Source organism: Chiloscyllium plagiosum, chromosome 4 (genome assembly GCF_004010195.1).
Source record: "Chiloscyllium plagiosum isolate BGI_BamShark_2017 chromosome 4, ASM401019v2, whole genome shotgun sequence".
Taxonomy (NCBI): Eukaryota; Metazoa; Chordata; class Chondrichthyes; order Orectolobiformes; family Hemiscylliidae; genus Chiloscyllium; species Chiloscyllium plagiosum.
In genome coordinates this window covers 111,139,468-111,153,231 of record NC_057713.1, presented here as the reverse complement: position 1 = coordinate 111,153,231, position 13,764 = coordinate 111,139,468, and the positions used below count along the sequence as shown (strand labels likewise).

General features: G+C 43.3%; 1 protein-coding gene across 1 annotated transcript in view; it reads right to left on the bottom strand.

Annotated features, from left to right (window-relative positions):
- The window catches only part of LOC122549324 (collagen alpha-1(XV) chain-like), a 255,798-nt gene extending 245,690 nt beyond the window's left edge, over positions 1-10,108 (bottom strand). Inside the window, exons 1-2 of the mRNA XM_043688956.1 lie at positions 9,935-10,108; positions 9,729-9,808 (exon numbers count right to left, since the gene is read on the bottom strand). Of these exons, the coding sequence (XP_043544891.1) occupies positions 9,729-9,808; positions 9,935-9,945 (91 nt within the window). The 5' untranslated portion in view covers positions 9,946-10,108. The remainder of the gene's footprint in view (positions 1-9,728; positions 9,809-9,934) is intronic.
- Positions 10,109-13,764: the final 3,656 nt, after the last annotated feature.

Sequence of the window (13,764 nt, the reverse complement as noted above, 5' to 3'; positions counted from 1 at the left end):
GTCCTTCCATCAGAATTGGGAAAAGTTAACCTATAAGTGAATGGGATAAGGTCAAGGAAAGCCTGTGATAAGGTGGATGTCAGGGGAGACTGAATGAAGGAAGAGTTAGTCAAACACGGCCAAAGGGAATGATGGTGATACAAGAAACAAAGAGGAAGTGTCATTCGACCTGAAACGTTAACTCTTGATTTCTCTCCATTGATGCTGCCAGACCTACTGAGCTTTTCCAGCAATTTCTATTTTTGTTTCAGAAACAAAATATGTGTCTAGGACTAATTTTTCAGTCATTCGCTCTTTCCAGTCTTATCCCCTTTCACAGGCATTCCTTTAATTTGAGTCGCACCCACTCCTTACTCAAAGCCTGTTAGGTCTCTAGGTTTACCCAATTCTGATGCAAGATGCTTGATCTGAAAGTTGGGGCTGAATTTTCCCAGTTTCTGAATGATGTGGACAATGGAGAATAATTTGGGAGAACACAGTGAAAATGCAGAAAAGGAAACAGAAATTGTTGGAAAAACTCAGCAGGTCTCAGTTTTGAAGAATTCAGTTTTGAAGAAGGGTCACTGGACCCGAAACACTAACTCTGATTTCTCTCCACAGATGCTCCCAGACCCGCTGAGATTTTTTCAGCAATTTCTGTTTTTGTTTTTGTTTCTGTTGTTGATTTCCAGCATCCATTGTTCTTTCAGGTCTTATGGGGAAAAAAATGACTTTTCTCTCATCAAAGAAAAAAAAGTACAGTTTTCTGCTTAAGATTTTCATGGCTGCATTGGAAATATCTAGTAAGTGGAGAGTACCTATTCCCATGATTTAATATCTCACTATTTCCTAATCCCATTTCATTTGTATGCAGGTTGCTGTTTCTCACCAGATCCCAGTGAGAAACTCGATAGTGCCTTTCCAGGCATGACAGTCAGAGTGAGTATCTGGCAGGCACTGGTATCTTCACCAAGCCTCAACCTTGGCCAATGTTACCCAATAGGGTGGCACGGGGGCTCAGTGGTTAGCATGGCTGCCTCACAGTGCCAGAGACCCGGGTTCAATTCCCCTCGGGCAACTGTCTGTGTGGAGTTTGCACATTTTCCCCATGTCTGCGTGGGTTTCTTCCGGGTGCTCCGATTTCCTTCCACAGTCCAAAGATGTGCAGGTTATGTGAATTAGCCATGCTAAATTACCCATAGTGTTAGGTGAAGGGGTTAATGTAGGGGAATGGGTCTGGATGGGTTGCTCTTCGGAGGGTCAGAGTGGACTTGTTGGGCCGAAGGGCCTGTTTCCACACTGTGAGTAATCTAATCAAATATCTTAGAGAATGCTCCACAGGAATGACTGTCTGCATCCTCCATCCATGGAGGGTGGCAAAACGCCAGCATAACCACATCAATATGGCACACCTCGAAGTAATTTCACAACTGCATTGGGGAGCTCAACAACTCCCTTCATTGCAATGTTGCTGTGAGGCTGCTATGCACTGGATTAGGGAACATCTCTGAACTCTTAGCTCTTAGCCTCCATGCAACTCCTCAAATTTGACACAGTCAAAATATGAAAAAATGTATCCATTAACTCCATTTCTTTCTCCATAGATATAGCTGAACTGCTGAGCCTGTCTAACATTTTCTGTTTTACTTTCAGATTTCTAGCATCCGCAGCATTCCACTTTTTGATTAGTTCAAATATTAAGTCCACTTTGATGGATGAGGAAGGGAGCAATTGTATAAGTGTCCCGTTTTGGGGCGATATAATTGACATAAGTATTAAAACATAAAATTTCATTGAAACAGAAAGGCAAGTTATAAACTCATACTCATTTATACTTACCACTTTTACTAGATAGTATGGTGAGCACTTACTGCAGAATGCTCCAAAACACTACACGTGCAGTATCATGGGCCAACCAGCCACAGAGAAAACAATAGAAATGAGATAGATTAATGATAGGTTAGCCAGAGTGACCTCTCTCCATTTGCCATGCTCATTCTGGACCTGTTATGTAATGTTCATAAGATTTTACAATGCTCTATTAGAGCACACTTTTGGCAATTAATGCACATAGGCATGGGTCAGATGTAGGGCTGCAATATGGTCACCCAAATTTCTGACTAATATTGACTAACAGAAATTTTTACACTGACAACACAGCTTTAGAGCCTTAATCCAGAGAAGGAGATGTAATTTATAGAAGAAAATGAGAGAAATTTACTGATATTTTGCCGATAAGTCTGCAAAGGTCTGGCAATGAATAAAGAGACACTGGCACTTAAAGGCTGGTTCACACTTGATGAATGGCAATGTAGTCAGTGACGGACTGTAGATACTTTATGCTGAGTACACGTCAGCCTTTTCAGACTGGGCATGAGCAACTGTGGAGGCTTGGAAATGTTCTTTGTTTAGGAGTGAAATATATATTACAAACTTCTGTGGAAATCAAACAATAACTGTATTTATATGGCTCCTTTAATGTTGGAAACTGACTGCCCCGAGCTGCAAAAATGGACACAGAGCCAAGATAGAAGACATTAGGACAGTTAACTCAAAGTTTGTTCGAAGAGATAGGTTTTAAGGGAGATCATTTAAGATAAGTGGAAAAGTTTAGGGAGGAAATTCCAGAGCGTACGGCATACATGATTAAAGATATGGTTGTCAGTGGGATGAGGGAGGAATGCAATGAAGGAATTGGATGAGGTGCAAAGACACAGAATCAAAGATCAGAGAGTTATTTGCTGTTTACAGGGATGGAGAACGTAAGAGCAATGAGGTGGCAGGGGGACTGAAATATGAGGACTTTAATTTCAAAGTACTTGTAGAGGCAGTGCCAAAGATAGATGAACAGATGTGAAGCAAGTCAAGACTAGACTAGATTCCCTACAGTGGGGAAACAGGCCTTTCGGCCCAACAAGTCCACAACGACCCTTCGAAGAGTAACCCACCCAGACCCATTACCCTCTGACTAATACATCTAACACTACGGGCAATTTAGAATGGCCAATTCACCTGACCTGCACATCTTTGGACTGTGGGAGGAAACTGGAGCACCCGGAGGAAATCCACGCAGGCACAGGGAGTATGTGCAAACTCCACTCAGGCAGCCACCCAAGGCTGGAATGGAACCTGGGTCCCTGGCACTGTGAGGCAGCAGTGCTAACCATTGAGCCACCCTGCCACCCCCTAGATATGGTGTCAAGATATGGCATCTTGGATAAGCTTAAGGCTTTGGAAAGTGGAAGATGAAAGGCCAGCCAGGAATAAATGATAGTAGTTGAGTCTTGAAGTAATGAAAACTTGGATGTGGAGAGTAGATGTGATAAAGAGGAATCAAAGGTTGTGCCAAAGGATCCAAAGACAATGGCACTGCTCAATGCAGGGAAATTGTGGCCTCTCCAGGTCTGGATGTTGGACAAGCAGGTTGGCAACACAGAGGCAGTGGAGAGGTCGAGAGTGGTGGGAGTGAGGAATATCTAGGTCTTGACAGTATACATGTGGCCTAGATGCAAATGTAGGTGGAAAATGGACTACAGATAATAAGTTGATGTAGGTCTATAATTACAGCACTAAGAAAGACAAAACAACTCAGAGCAGGAAACAGTGAGTAATTTGCACTTGATCACAAATGATGATCTAAGGCTGTGTATATACCAAAGCTAATTTCCTTTTTGATTGATAGCAATAAGAGAAGCAAGGTCAATCAGAATCAGCATTACTGTCAGAATAATTTGGATTCTTGGTGCAGAGCAGATGTTCTGTTAGTCTGGTGTGATTGAGTCTCAACAACTGTTCCGGCTGAAATATTCAGCCTAAGTCCGAACATTCCCACTGCTTGTTCTTTTTTTATTAAATAATAGGATACATTTCCTAGTTAGCAGGTAATCGAGGTAATCATTTCCACATGGAGCCTTTGCATTGTTTGAACAAAGACAAATGCCTTCAACGTGAGCCAGTGATTCTAAATAAAGGCAAACCAATAGAATTACGGAGGACAAAAAAATCTAGCAAGCAACAGGAGAAAATCTGTATGTAATAAAACGCCCTCCAAAATAAATATAACATGGAAAAATGAAAAACTATGAATTTGGTCGGAATCTTATAGGGATCTAAATAACATGACCGTGTCACGATTTGTGACAGCATCAGATGAGAAACTGCCCAGATTTCTCTCAATACTGGAAACATCTCAAGTCATCAATTATCATTTTGACAAGCAGCAAGTCTTTCACTAGGCAGGGATGAGTTGCCAATTGAAGAGGTTATTGCATGTTAAATGATTCGTTAATGAGCTTCCTATTTTACCAAATGAGCCAAAAACGCTAGATGTTGAGAAACCCCACCAGAGGATTTGGAGCGAGTGGCTTTGCGACTGCAGCTCACTGCTTACACCTCCAATTTCTTTCCATCACAGGATGGATCAGGAATCTTTGCTGCTATTACTACCTCCCACTGACATGTGTTTGTAGATCAAAACTTAACCTGTTTTGTTGCAAAATGGACACATCTTCCTAGTTAATCAAGCCCTGAAGTTGCACTTGAACCCAAAGTCTACCCGTTGTGTCGCAAGATCTCCAACCAGTTTCCTACGAATCAGGATTAATTGTGTATTTCATCGTGATTGTGAAAGAAACTAGATAAGTGCAAGTCTTTCTCATTTTTGTAACCCAGTAATTGTGAAGTTACCAGAGTCTATAGGAAGATAAAGGTACCTTTTCCTGTCTTAGCTTTTCCCTTCATAGCTGTGCTCTCTCTGGACAGTTAAACTCGTCACATATATAGAATGACACTTCATTAAGGTTCCAGGTTTAACGTGAGTGTAGAATTTTTTTGGTATTGCATCAATGCAATATGTATGTGGTGTAAATTGGATTGTTCAGGGTGAATTAACTCCAAAGTAAAGTGAACTGGGTTGCTAACGTAAGGGTTTCAAACAAGTGGCAGTTTAGATCCTGACTTTGAATTTGGGTTACATTTACACAGTTGTGTGATATAAAGTGAAATCACCTCTATGATCACATGTCCATTGTCATTTAAACACAGCCCGATCATGATTCAAAGTGAAATCATCGTGGCTGGGAGTCTACCAGTCTTAGGTTAAAACATAAATGAGGTCATTCCTCCTTGATTAATTCCAGGATATTTAGAACATTTACTACATCAAGTTCCATTGAAAACCAGATGGCAGGAGAAGCGGGTTTTTTTGCCGATTAATAAAAATAAAGAGCAGTTTATTTCGGTTCAAGGGTGAACAGAAGGGAATCTGAAGCATTTGCCAATGCCAAGTTTAAGAATCATCCTCTTGAAGTAGTTTGATGAGCTGCTGTCATTCTGCTACCAGTCGCATCCTCATCCTCACAGGACTTCCATAATCTCGTTCTGTGCGTGCTGTATTCTGGAATAGATTAGAGGAACCTGTCTCCAAAGATGATGATGCAGGGTTGCTTGTATTTGGAGGGGGTGATCCTTCCAACCAGGAGATCTTCAGTGGGTTACTTGTTAGCCCTGTCTCATTTTTAAAAGCAAGCTCAGCAGTCTTGGTTGAGGAGAATTCCACATTAGCAGATCCTTTCTTTTTTTCTAGATATGAGCAAGTTCAAAACCTCACCGTAATTGTTCAAAATTGATAGGAGGTATTCATGAGAGTAGCCATCATTTGATTCGTCATCCCTCTTACACTTCCATTTCAGTTTCCGTTTAGGGGTTGAGTTGTTTACAGAATCAGTTCGGACATCACTTTTAATAGTCAGAGTATTGAGTACAGGAGTTGGGTGGTCATATTGTGGCTCTACAGGACATTGGTTAGGCCGCTGTTGGAATATTGTGTGCAATTCTGGTCTCCTTCCTATCGGAAATATGTTGTGAAACTGGAAAGGGTTCAGAAAAGATTTACAAGGATGTTGCCAGGATTGGAGGATTTGTGCCAGGATTGGAGGATTTGAGCTATAGGGAGAGGCTGAATAGGCTGGGACTGTTTTCCCTGGACTGTCGGAGGTTGAGGAGTGACCTTATAGAGGCTTACAAAATCATGAGGGGCATGGATAGGATAAATAGACAAAGTCTCTTCCCTGGGGTGGGGGAGTCCAAAACTAGAGGGTACAGGTTTAGAGTGAGAGGGGAAAGATATAAAAAAGACCTAAGGGGCAACTTTTTCACACAGAGGTGGTACGTGTATGGAATGAGCTGCCAGAGGAAGTGGTGGAGGCTGGTAAAATTGCAACATTTAAGAGGCATTTGGATGGGTATATGAATAGGAAAGGATTGGAGGGATATGGGCCGGGTGCTGGCAGGTGGGACTAGATTGGGTTGGGATATCTGGTCGGCCTGGACGGATTAGACCGAAGGGTCTGTTTCCATGCTGTACATCTCTATGACATTATGACTCTATCAGATCCTTGCAGCCTCTACTCTCTCTCCAGCAGTATTTGTTCTTTGACCAGCCTCTGCTGTTCCTCTAAATGTATGGAGCCTTCTTCCCTTAGCCTGGCAATCACTTCATCTAAATTCTTTGCAATCTTAATTTCCTCTGCTTCATTGAGCTGGGCTTCTCTTTCATGGGCCTCCAAGTCAAGCTTCACTTTATTTCTCTTGCAGTCGAGTTTCTGGTTCCTCTCTGCTGCCCGCTTTTTCACTTTTCTGATTTTATCATAGGCTGCCTTTGCAGCTGCATCTGTCAGACCTTCCAGAGCCTGGGATAACTGATGGAACAATTTCACTGCCTTGGGATTATCTGGGTTCTTGTTCTGGGTGACATTCCAAAGCCTTCTGTCTGCATGCTTTCTTCATCTCTTTACCATTGGCATCCTCACTAACCCCCAGCAATGAGCAGAGGTCGAACTGCAGGATTGCTATAGCTGCCATTGTTTCTCACATTAAAGGTAATCTAATCCAAGGCAGTGATTTTGGTCTTTCCTTTTATCCTGACAGCGAACAAAACGCCAGAAGTGTTTTAATCCAGATAGTTTACCACTGAAGTTAAAATGCTTTTTTTTATCAACCAGCCAGGCAAGTTCAGGAGATTAGATAAAGGATGGTGTTTGTGAGCAAACTATTTACATTCATCCACTTTAGAAACTGGGTTCAATGACTCTTTAAACCCTTCTCTCCATCAATTGTCAATTCTTGAAGTTCAACAAACTGGAAAATGAACAATCTTCCAAACATAGTCAACAGGAATTTTCACAATTGAAAAACAAGTTGACTTTGTTGTCTATAACTCATACCATTTTCCATTTTATTTGAAGTTATAGTGGGTCTTTTTTTTATTTGGATCAACATCATTTTGAAAGCTATTGTAAACTTCATTGAGATTTTCATGCAAAATGCAATGTAATTCTCTGAGACCTCTTGCTGCTGTTTCATTTTGCCAGTGGACTGAAGATGAAGGGATTCATTGATCTGCACTCAGAATTGTCGAGAGGTACAAGGAAATGACTGAAAGAGAAGTCAGTCGTTAAGGTGGGAGAAAGGTAGCAAGGCAGAGGAAAAATGCTTGAGACTGCAAGCTTATGGTGGTGTCGGAGAGCGACTGCAACAAACTGTTTACAGGAGCGAAGGCAAATGTAAGGTGAAGGATTGGATAAAATTAAAGAACTATGGTGCGGTGAGGCCATGGGTTGACTTGGAGGTGAACACAATATAGTTGAAACAGACGAGGGCAACGACGGTTGATGTGACGGAAGTGTGGGACCAAAACCTGTGAATTAATTTGGAGTTTCTGTTTGTGGAATTGAAAAGAACATTGGTGAAGTTGAGCTGTGAGCACCAGAATTAGGAGCAGGAGTAAGGTATTCTGCCCTCAAGACTGCTCTGCCATTTGATAAATTGATCAGATTGCAGCCTCAACTCTACATTCCTGACTGTTCCCAATAACCACATCCCCCACCATCAATCAAAAATCTATCTTTGTTTTGAATATATTCAAAGACCTAGATCCAAGTCTGTCTGGGGAAGAGAATTCCACAAACTAATGGCCTTCTGAAAGAAACAAATATTAATCTCAGTGTTTAATGGAAGATCCCTAATTTGATACTGTGCCCCAGCTCGAGACACCTTTTGAGCTAATGTAGAGACAGTGCACAGGGGATTTAGAACTTCTAGAATTCCCTACAGTGTGGAAGCAGGCCACTTGACCCAACAAGTCTACACTGACGCTCCAAACAGCATCCCACCCAGACCTGCCCCATCCCTGTAATCCCATGTTTCCCATGGCTAATCCACCTAGCCTTCACATAGAGTTAGAGAGTCCTAGAGATGAACAGCATGGAAACAGACGCTTCAGTCCAACCCATCCATGCTGACCAGATATCCCAACCCAATCTAGTCCCACCTGCCAGCACCTGGCCCATATCCCTCCAAACCCTTCCTATTTCCCTGGACACTTTGGGCAATTTAACATCTAACCTGCACATGTTTGGACTGTGCACCCAGACGAAACCCACCCAAACACACGGAGAATGTACAAACTTCACACAGACAGTTGCCCAAGGCTGGAATCAAGCTCAGGTTCCTTGTGCTGTGAGGCAGCAGTGCTAACACTGAGCTACCGTGCAATCCAGTGGAGATAGGTGGGGATGTGGATGTAAAGGCAAGGAATGAGGTATTGGCATTGGGGCCAAAATATCTTTCTGAGAACTCAATTCAGGATTAGGTGAGATACCATGGGAGTTGAAACTCAGGTTCAGTTGCAAGGGAGCAGGCTGAAATGAAGAATATCCCGTGATATTCCTGGGAGAAAACAAACAGAATGGGCACAGTGTCTGTATGGAGCTAAAATCAGAAATCCCATTTCACTTCCTGGGGGCAAAAACACAGGCAATGTGATCATTAATCAATTCATTGGCGAAATAGACTCTCCCATTGTTTCTCAGGCTGATGAATAAACACAGTGATTCACCTGCGCATGTGGGTAGCACTCTAAATTCCAGTAAAAATAAAGGAACGTCACATTATACTCCTGGAACATTTAGCATATCCAGCTTAAAACATAAATTCAGAGCATACGGACTGACCTAATTCACAATGCAACATTGTTTCATTAGTGTAAATATAAATTCACCTTCACGTTGACTGAGGACCAGGAAGAACATTAACTTTTTCCTATTAAAACAGAAACCAGGAAGATGTGCAAGAATTCATTAATTTGTAAAGCTATTTAAATAAAATCCCAGTTCTGTTTAAAGCCGGCATCTGTGTTGTAACAATATATTTGCAAATGTCTCTCCCAAAGCACCTCTTCATGGCTGTGTGGTGAGTACTGGCAGCCTGAGGTGAGCTAACACATATCAGTGACCTGCCAATTCAGCTAAATAGTTAAAGCAAGCCACTTGCAAACTTGAGTTGCTACCACACAGTTCTGCAGCCTGTGCCACAGAAATCACAGAAGCTTTTGAATTAGGAAATCCTTTCCATGTCCTCATCCAATCCTCATTCCCTAAAGTACAAACACTCCTTTTTACCATACCAGCTCAGTTTGCTTTTGGGAAGCTGGTTAAACAAAGTATTGATGAGATACAAGGCAAAAACGAATGAGAACATGGAAAGGTTAAAACATTTCCAAACTGAAACGCTTTTATTTTGTATTACTGGATTTTAGTCACAGTATAGACTGAACGCTTAGCGTTTCCCAAATATAATAAAGTGAATTTCTGTTCCATGAGACAAGAAATTTAAAAAAAGGAATTAAGATGCACACTGCTGTTACAACTTGCCCCTGACTCCCCACTCCTCTCCCTCCTGCTGGTCCTTACCTTCCAGAACCTGGGCGGCGTTGGTCATTCTGCAACACCAGAGGAAAAGGAACATCTGGGTCAGGGTGGTCTTGCAGAACCTGCCACACACGCACGGAAAGAGAGAGAGAAGGGAGGAGGAACCATACAGCAAGTTAGCAAAAAGCAAGTACTAAACAATAAACAGAGGCTAGGGGGGAGAGGGTGTGGTGGGTACACTCCTTTACCTGTAGTCCATGTCTAATGTGAGGAGAATGACCCAGTTATGGCCACATCGATGAAAATGAAGGAGCCCGCTTCAGCCGCCAGTAAGTGACAAAAGCCTGCGACTGAGACTCTCTCCTTTCTAACTCGCACAGTGTAATCCGAGCCCTCTCTCTCTCTCTCTCTAAGGAGAGATACAGACAGCCGTCTGACGGCCCCAGGCTGGACCCCCCCTCCAGCCGGACCTCCCTCTTTCCCCACCTCCCGGCACGGAAAATCCCTCCTCCCAGCCCTGACCCTTCTCATTCAGTCAGAGAGTAACCAGAGCATGGGAGCTGCCGGCACCAGACCAAGCATCTTTCCTTAACTGGAGGGGGCAACCGCTTCACTGTCAACGCTGCAAGACTCGATACTAACCAACTGGCATCAAACCCAGGCTATAAACACAGTTAGCACTAAAACTAACCAGAAACATGCTTAGGAGAAAACTAGCAAGCAGTAAAAGTGACCAACTATCATCAAACCCAAACTGCAAACACCAAACATCGTTAGCAGTAAATCTCACCAGAAATACCCATCCCCCGCGAACCGGCAACCAGCATTAAACACGGGTTGCAAACATTAAATACACCTCGTTTCAATATGAAACAAAAGTACTTCCGACTTTCCTGAAGAAGGACCACCGGACCTGAATCAATAACTCTGCTTAAAAACCGAGAGAACTGTGGATGCTGTAAATCAGAAACACAAACAGAAGTTGCTGGAAAAGCTCAGCAGGTCTTGCAGCTTCTGTGCAGAGAAATCACAGTCAACTTACGTGTCCAGTGACCCTCCGTCAGAACTCTGTCCTCTGTTCTGAGGAAGGATCACCGACCCAAAATGCTAACTCTGCTTTCTCTCCACAGATGCTGTCAGACCGGCTGAGTTTTTCCAGCAACTCCTGTTTTTGGTTCTGATTTCCAGCATTCACAATTCTTTTTTTAAACTGTCTTCTTTGTCAGTTCCTCTGGATGAAGGGTGCCTTACTTCAGCTCTGATTTGCTGCGTTTCAAGATGGCTGCTAAACCCTACATGCAATCTACCCACTCTGTCACATCCAGGGCAGGTGGTGGCTTGGAGGATTGGGTAAGTGGGTGGCTTGGAGGTTTCTGAATTTTCTCTGGCCTCAACTTCACCTCTGCCTCTGATTGTTCCCAAAATAACTCAATGTGTTCAGTACCATCCCAAATGAACCTCTTCCACTTTGATTGGTCACAAGTCTATGGACTCCCATGAGCCAGCAGAGTATTTTCACCTCTTCAGGGATGCATTGAGGACATCCTTGAAGCATTCCTGCTGTCCTGGGAATCTCCTGCTGTGACTAATTTCCAAGTAGTGCAGTTTCCTGGGGAGTCCAGTTTCTGGTACAAGAACAACTGATGCAGTGGAGCTTGTTTAGCCTCGAAGTTGGAACATTGGCTTGGGAGAGAAAGTTACTGTTGGACCATATTTCTTGCCACTGAATCTGAGAGAAGGCACCCCTCAGGTTATAACTCTCCAGCCTGTTGTATGTGTCTGAGTCTTCAATGCATATTAGAGTGCAGGGATCACTTATGCCTGATAAACCATGAGCTTAGTTTGAAATTCTGGTCCTCAAATACTCTCTTCTTCAGTTCGCCCAAGGTTAAACTAGCACATTGGAGATGATCCATCAACATCCTTTTTACCAAAACCAACTAGTTGAAGCCAAAGCCAAGTAGTAAATAGTATACATAGGTCATGGAGAAACATGCATCCACATTAATTTAGACAGGTACTTATGCCAAATAACTACATAAACTAATTTGTACCTTTGTTACCTCTACTCTTGACTATTCCATTGCACCCTTGGCTGATCACCCACATTCCACCCTTTCCAAACTTAAGGTCATCCAAATTTCTGCTGCCGTGTCCCAACACACAAGTCACACTATATATTGGATGACCTACATTCGTCCCCAGTTAAACAACATGGTTTTAAAATTCTCAATCATTTTCAAATTCCCCAAGGCTTTGTACCTCTCGCCACTATGGCCAGTCAGAGTCGGGGTTCAGCGGCAGAGTTTATTGTACAAGGAAATACCGGAGCTCCGGGGAGAGAAAGACACCAACAGCTCAGTGGTCAGCTGCGAGTCTTCTCTCTCCCCAGAGCACAGGTCAAGACACTTTTATACATTTTGTAATATAAGTCAGTGATGAGGTTATTGTCCCTGTAACATAGTCTGTTTGTTGTAAACATTGCAGAATCTATGATCGTTTCGGTGCAGTCATTGTCGGTTCCAGTGCAGCCTCTGTTAATTTCAGTGTAGTCATTGTCAGTTTCAGTGCAGACATTGTCAGTTTCAATGTCTGCATAGAAGTCCATTGCTATAGTAATGGGTGCTAATCGCTCTTCCTGAGAAGGACAATTACTGCAGCCCTGGCTATTAACACTTTGTATTGAGTTGGTATCACACTGTTAACATTTCTATCAAAGGTGTTGGCTGGACCCAGTCACTTCGGCAGGCAGTGTATGCTACTCATGTGTATTCTCTCCCCCAGGAGAAAGTGAGGTCTGCAGATGCTGGAGATCAAAGTTGAAACTTTATTGCTGGAACAGCACAGCAGGTCAGGCAGCATCGAGGGAACAGGAGATTCGACGTATCGGGCACAGGCCCTTCTTCAGGAAGAAGGGCCTGTGCCCGAAACGTCGAATCTCCTGTTCCCTCGATGCTGCCTGACCTGCTGTGCTGTTCCAGCAATAAAGTTTCAACTATTCTCTCCCCCACCCGCCTTAAACTAATCAACTAGGTTGTGAGTGCATTGTGCTGGCATTTTGGTGGCCCCAGGCAGTGTCTGTGTTTGGTCTGCTGGGGTCTCTCTCCATATTGTGGTCAAGCGGCCATCTTGTGTGTGAAGTGGCCAACTTATGGCTCAGTGGCCATCTTGTGTGTCCATGTGCCTAACGTCACCCTGCCCTGTGCCATCTCCCAATTCACCACCAACTCTTAAATCTCTTCCTGTCCACAACTCTCTGTCATAGCTGCATGAGAAGGACAGGGGTAGTCGTTGCACCACATGCAAGTCACACAACATCCTGACTTGGAAATATATTGCTGTTCCTTCACAAGCATTGGGTCAAAATTCTGGAACTCCCTTCCTAAGGAGATGTCGCTAGCCAGCATGGATTGCAGCACATTTAGAATGTAGTTCACTACCAAGAGACTTCTCAAGGGACATTAAAGACAGGCAACAAAGGCTAACTCATGATAGAATTTTAAAAATGCTAATGCCAAAACTATAGCGAATATAAGCAAGTAAACTAAAAGCCTGCAGCAAGCACCAAAGCAAAATCAGAAAAAGGGAATAAAAAGAATAGTAAATACTAAAATCTGAAATCCCTACAGTGTGGAAGTAGGCCACATGGCCCATCAAGTCCACACCAACCTTCTGAAGAGCCACCCATCCAGACCCTGTCACCCCCATAATTAACTCACCTAGCCAGCACATCCCTGGACTCTATGGACAGTTTAGCATGCAACTCCACCTAACCTGCACATCTTTGGACTGTGAGAGAAAACCAGAGGAAACTCCACACAGACAGGCACCTGAGGGTAGAATTGAATCCAGCTCCTTGGCGCTGTGTGGCAGCAGTGCTAACCACTGAGCTGCCATGCCACCCTAGCAGTCAGAAAATACTGAGAATACCAAGAGGTATTGCCCAGCCCCTATAAAGGTTAATGTCTGTTGTGTGGGCTCTTGTACAGTGCTGCAGTAAGCACTGAATAAGCAGGCCATGATTATGCATGACTTCTTGATGAACTACTTGGAGGCCTATTGGGCTATACTAACTCAG